The sequence below is a fragment of the Sordaria macrospora genome, chromosome 5 (assembly GCF_033870435.1).
Source record: "Sordaria macrospora chromosome 5, complete sequence".
Classification (NCBI taxonomy): domain Eukaryota; kingdom Fungi; phylum Ascomycota; class Sordariomycetes; order Sordariales; family Sordariaceae; genus Sordaria; species Sordaria macrospora.
The window spans coordinates 3,781,461-3,787,460 of NC_089375.1; the positions used below are offsets into that span (position 1 = coordinate 3,781,461).

A 6,000-nucleotide genomic window follows, 5' to 3' on the forward strand; every position below is an offset into this window, starting at 1 on the left:
TACCTTCAATGTCAAAATGTCAAATATCAAACATCAAAACCGTGCCCGCTCGGAAGAGGGGGACTTGGTTTGGCTTGGCTTGGCTTCGCTCAACTTGATTCATGCCTCTTTTGTTTACTTTACACAAAAGCCCAGAAAAAGGGGTAGGTAAACGGTCGACCCTCGGCGCTTGTTCCTATTGGTCCAAAATAGGTCAGTCACCGAGCCTGGACGGACGGACTCTTCACTTCTGGTGCGACAGCAGTACATACCTACATGTGTACCCAACCCAATTACATTGTCTTTTCCCTAGGTACTTGTTCTCCCTTTTCCTTCCACTTTTCCATCTTCCATCATCCTTTGCGTCTTTGTCTTCTTCGTCCTTTCTTTCCTAGTTTCCTGGCGTGTAGCCGTAGTAGTTCAAGTACCTTACCCGGACGGACGGTGGCGGTGGCGCTTCGGGTCTCAAACCCGGTCTGGTCTCGGATATCGTCCCTAACTGTTTTACTGTTGCACCTTTTTGACACCAGTCACGTAACACGTAACACACTTGTACACATGTCACGTAACACCAAACGGTATCCAGAAAAGAAGAAGAAGAAGAAGAAGAAGAGGAAAATACGATTACGGACATACTGTAGTGTACGAGAAGGAGGGAGTTAACGGACGGACATCGTGTTCCACTAGCAGAATCATCGATGCTTCCTTCCGAGATCCCTTCCCCTCCCCCCTTTCTTCTGCCGTACTACCACACACCATTCAGTTCTGTAACCAGTATCATATCATACAACTGGATGCTGGATGGATGGTGACACTTGCGTGCAGTGCAACATATTACTAGATCTATGAGCTGGTCGTTTTTGAATTAGTGTGTCTCAAAAATGTGGTTGAGCCGCTGTTTCGTTTCGTTGTCCGGTTTTGGTAAGTTTGTCCGATTGGTGTTGTTGCTGTTACTCTTTGCCTGGTAGATAGGAAACGCCTTTTCTTGGTAGAACCTGCGGGGAGGTTAGTCAGTATGGTGACTCGTTCGTTCTAACTTGAAGGGATCGAACATTTGCTATTCAAGTGATGAGTGGATAATAACACAGACGCAGTGTGTTTCAAAACAGACGATGAGCAGGTAGCACGCCATATAGGTAATAACGTCATCAAAAGACAGCTTCGAGCTGTTTAATCGATTCTTCATTTTGCGTGACTTTTCGTCGCAACGCTGACTCTGAGGCGGGAGCCCTTCCCGCCCTAGAGTAGAGGTAGGCAGCCTCCGAATCTTTCCTCTCTATCTTCTGCAAAACCTAGTAATTCAGCAAACATAGTACAACCCACCCCTCTGTCACTCTCATTCATGGTTTATAAGCGTACACCAAGACAGACGCAGCCCAAAAACGGGGAAGATGAAGATGGAGATGACAAAGGAAAAGAAAAGAGTAAAAAAAAAAAAAAAAAAAGACAAACCCAAATAACCAAAACCCGTAAACAAGAAACTGGTATCGTTTTGCTTGTCTCTGCGAGGGAGCAAACCCAACACTTGTTCGTTCGTGGCGGTCCAGATATAGCAGGTAGCCGTTCCATTCAATCCGTACATATCGAGCCCATCCGCCCACCCAACCGTCGTATCCAAAACCACCGACCGCCCTGCCATTCCAAAACGTAATAGTCCCCGTGCCCTTAACCATGCTTATGTAGTGAGCCCCAGCCGGTTTCTGTCGGCAATAGCGATTTCATGTACTTTTCGCTTGCCTCACAGCCTTTTGATGAGGGGCCTTGTTCATTTGTGTATCCGCCTTTCCTTTCCCTTCCTTTCCTTTCCAAAAATAATAAATAAAATGTGTGGTTCTTTCCAAATCCGAGTCCGCCGCCGTCGCAAAGTACCAAAAGGTACCTTACTGAAAGAGAACAGAACATCAGAAAGAGCTGTTCCAACTTGATGCAAGAACCCGGCCAAACCTGCATCTCTTTGCAAACGCAACGCAATGCAACGCAATGCCATGTAACGCAAGTGCAATGCGGTGCACCACCACCACCACCTCTCTCCTGTTTATAGAAAGGACAACAACAACAACAACAACAACAATAACAACAACAACAACCTTCATCTCTTCTCTCCCTATTGCCTTCAATTCAAATGATATTGGCAATACTGATCCTCTCCTGACTCTGGCTCTTCACCGTCGGCGGTTTATTGCTTGCTGCTCCGTTTCCATTCGCGTTCTCCTTCCCACCGTTCGTCGGGTTCCAAGTTCCATTCGGCATCGTAGTCGTTGTCGTCGGCGTTGTCGCGCTCGTCGGGCTGCGGCTCATGCTCATCGTCGGACTACCCCCCGCCCCACGTCCACTGGCTCCGCTGCTCTGAAGCACCGCTGCCCTGTTGGAAGGGCTGATGGCACTTGCTGGTCCTCTTTCACCACCACCGCCGATTCCCAAGCCGATAGGCCGCTTGTCTTCTCTATCACTTCCGAGTGGTGGTAGCGATGGTAGCCCTGGCTCGCTCTTGATGCGAGGGGTGCCGGCCGGTGAGATGCTAGGGAGTGTCGGGGGTTTTGCTGGAGGCGGGGGACCCTGTGGGTGGTGGCCATGCTGAGGGATGTATGGAGATCGCGATGGCTGCGGGGGAGGAAGGGTCGGGCCGCTCGGGGGATGGCCCCAGCTTCCTGGCGGGGGTGGTTGTTGCGGGCCGGGTCCGGGTTGGACCGATGGCATTTGGCGTCCCTGAGGTGGTGGTGGTGGTGGTGCATGATGGCTATAGTGCAAGGGAGGAGGAGGAGGGGGTCCGGAAACCGTTACTGGCGGCGGTCCTTGTGCGTATGAGGGATGGGGAGCGGTAGCGGATGTTGGCGTTGAAGCCAACGAATGCGTAGGTCTGGTCGCTGAGGTCGGTGTTTGGGTCGAAGTCGATGGCACCATCGGTACCTGTGCCAACGGTACCGCAAGCGGGTGGACCAAGCCGCGCACCATTTCGTCCAGCCTCGTCCAGCCCTTGTTCACGTTCCACTCGGTAATTTCCTCCTTCGACAATCCCATCTTGGCTTCCTCGCTGAAAAGGGTTCCCAATCCGTTCGCTCCTCCGGGGCTTGAGCTGCTGGTGCTCCCCACTGCACGTCCAGCCGCCGCGGCCGCAGCTGCAGCAGCCGCATGGTCCTGCTCTCCGCCTGCCCAGATCCACGCCGTATCGGGCCGCGCCTGCAGATCCGCGCTCACATATGCAATCAGCTCCTCATCCCTTGTCAGGGCAGTTCTCAACCTCACTGGCGCCGGTTCTGGGCTTCCAGTCATCATGATTCTCTGAAGATATTCGCTTCTCTTTTGTCCCAGAATACCGACGAAGAACAAGAGATACCGCCCACAGGGTACCGCAACCTCTCTGTTTGTGTTGATTGTTGCCAGCTCCCGGATGCACAAGAGAGCTTGGTCCAAGTGCCCGATGAGCAGGAGGAACAAGGCGCACCGGAAGATGTGCATGGTCGTGAGCGCCGTGGCCCCCTCGGGAAGGGTGGGTGTCATGCGCTTCAGGTAAGCGGCTGACTCTAGTGCGATGTTTGTGCACTGCTCCACGGCCAGCTGGCGGGCTTCGGGCGGGCATTGTGGAGAGAGGTTCTGGCGATGGAGCAGGAGTCGCGCATGAAGCAGGTAGATCAGCGGGTTGAGGAGTACTGGGGCGAGCGGGGAGCCGGAAGATGGATCGCAGGCCGGAGGGAAGGTACGCAGGCATGAGGCGAAGTATTGATCGAATGTCGCGAGACGGGCGGGCGGGATTGCTGGACTCATAAACTCGTTGCGGTTGTGGACCATTGGGCCTTCGCTTCCGGACGAAGAAAGCAGTCGGCCGAGGGCAGTGTATGATCGTACAACGTGTGTGATGGCGAGCAGCGAGTGAGTAAGGGGCTCAGCGCCATTGGGAACGACCATGCCGTTGTCGCGAATGAAATGGTCGTCTACCCCCATCGGGAGTGGCACATCGCAGTCAACATCGTCGATCAACATGGGCCGCCCAAGCTCGAGGCTTAGACTGCGGTCAAGAATGTAGATGGACCACCAGGTACGCTTTCGCATCTCCTTCTCAATCAATGGCCACGAGCCCATATCCGAGTGTAGGCCAATGTCCTGAGCCACCCTGACTGCGTTTCCGAGCCAGTTCCATGCCGCGGACTTTAGATTGAGCTCATTGAGGGCAATGCTGATGAGAACCAGTGAACGAGCATGGTCCAGCACAAAGTCGTTACCCCAAGGGTCAATAAGCTTCCTGGAGGCTTCAATCCATTCCGCCGCCCGGAAGGAACGGTGCGAATCTGACGAAAAGAGAGCACCCATCGCCAGAACGGCATAAAACATGGCCAAAAACGATGTAGGTACATGCTGTGATAATCCTCCTGGCCTGTACAGATTATCGACCTCTTGCCGGAAGGTTGGCCAGTGAATAATGGGCGTCATGGTATGAGCCGACGAGTAATAGCAGCGCATCAGGTGGTCTGTCGTCTGTTGCGAGGGCAACTCGGGTCTCAGTGTGTAGTCAAAGATGGACGGACCAGCTGGCGAGTGTCGGTATTGTGCTGGTGGCTTCCAGACGCCTTTTGCGGGAATTCGGATGTTTGACCGGGCTTGCGCGAGCGCCGGAATCGGGACGGGTCTCTTCTTCGGCTTCGGCTCGGCACCTATTTCGGGAAGGAGAAGAGCAAGCAGCTGCTCAATGCCCATGCCAGAAACAGGACCGCTGTCGATGTCCATGCGGTCCATGGGCATGTGAGGTTGCCCACGGCCTAGACCATGGTTAACGTGGCCATGAACGCCGTGGCCCTGGGTCTCCAAAGCTCGCTTCAGGTTCATATTTTCCCGCTTAAGCTTATCCAGCGTCTTCTCGAGATCCTGCACCTGCTTGATGGAAGACATTCGCCGGTTCGTCTCCTTGGTGAATTGACACTTTACGTTTCGGCTCGAGCATTCGGAACAGCTGGTTGTGTCGGTCGCGTCGCACTTGACCTTTCTCTCTCGGCAGGCGTCACAACTTGGGTCTTTCCTCCTCTGGCGATATGCCCGCTTTTGGGCTTGTGAACTGGATGAGGGCAGCTGGTGACTGGACGAAGGGCCCGGCGTCCCAGACACCGAGTCGTTGGACGGGAGCGAGTCTCGGCCTCCCATGGTGAACGGTGTCGCTGTGGCAGGCGTGTATGAGTGGAATGAGTTCTGGTGAGAAGGCTGGTGGTTGAGAAGGCTCTCCGGCGGAGATGATGCTAGAGTGGAGATCCTCGGTGGGTGTGGTGGCTGTGGCAGCAATCGTGGTGAAGGAGGACGAGGTGCTGAAGCCGGTACCGATGAAGCCGGGGTCGTCCTTGGTACAGTAGCAGAAGGAGTCGTGCTAGTCAGGCCGCCAAGATACTGTTGCTGCGGCGCATGCGGCTTCGCTGAGGTAGCCGACGAGACGGGTGACTCGTCGTATGAGGGAGTGTCAGTGGACGGGTCAACGGGGGATCGAGGGTATGATGGATTGTTATTGTTGTTGTGCGACGACGCAGCTGCCATGGTGCTGGATTTTAAGAGGAGGCAGTTTCCGGCAGAAGGAGCCTGATTCGGAACCGTCTCCACAAGGTCCCCAATAGGATGGACTCTGGGGAGATGCCGGTCAAGGAACATGCAGACGGGACCTTTTGCGGTCTCGTCAGTTTTGGGGTGGATGGAGACCGAACAAGGACGGGGGTTTGTTTTTCAAGCTTCTCGCTTGGGAGGGGGCCGGACCTGTTTAAAGGATGCACCCCAGCAATTCCCACGAGGCCGCTAGTCCGCTGCGTTTTTTTTCCTTCTCTTTTCCTCGCTTCACTTTGCAATTTTCCACACCCTGGTCACGCTTATTGTTGCAACCCGCGCGCCAGGTTCTCTTATACCGACCCAGAGGTTAAGCACCAAGGCACGCCCTGGAAGAGCAGCGCTCAAAGACGACCTGTATAGGTGTTTTCACCACTGTTTATTGTTCGAAGGCTCGTTTGATGTATACCGACGTCCGGTAATGTCTTTCTCGACGTTCGATTGTTGACT

At 54.1% G+C, this 6,000-nt stretch overlaps 1 protein-coding gene across 1 annotated transcript; it reads right to left on the reverse strand.

Annotated features, from left to right (window-relative positions):
* Positions 1–1,435: 1,435 nt before the first annotated feature.
* On the reverse strand, positions 1,436–5,490 carry SMAC4_06786 (uncharacterized protein; the record flags this gene model as incomplete). Its single annotated transcript, XM_003344961.2, has 1 exon — positions 1,436–5,490. One exon carries the CDS (start codon positions 5,488–5,490, stop codon positions 2,098–2,100), a length of 3,393 nt encoding a protein of 1,130 aa, XP_003345009.1. The 3' UTR covers positions 1,436–2,097.
* Between the last annotated feature and the right edge of the window lie 510 nt (positions 5,491–6,000).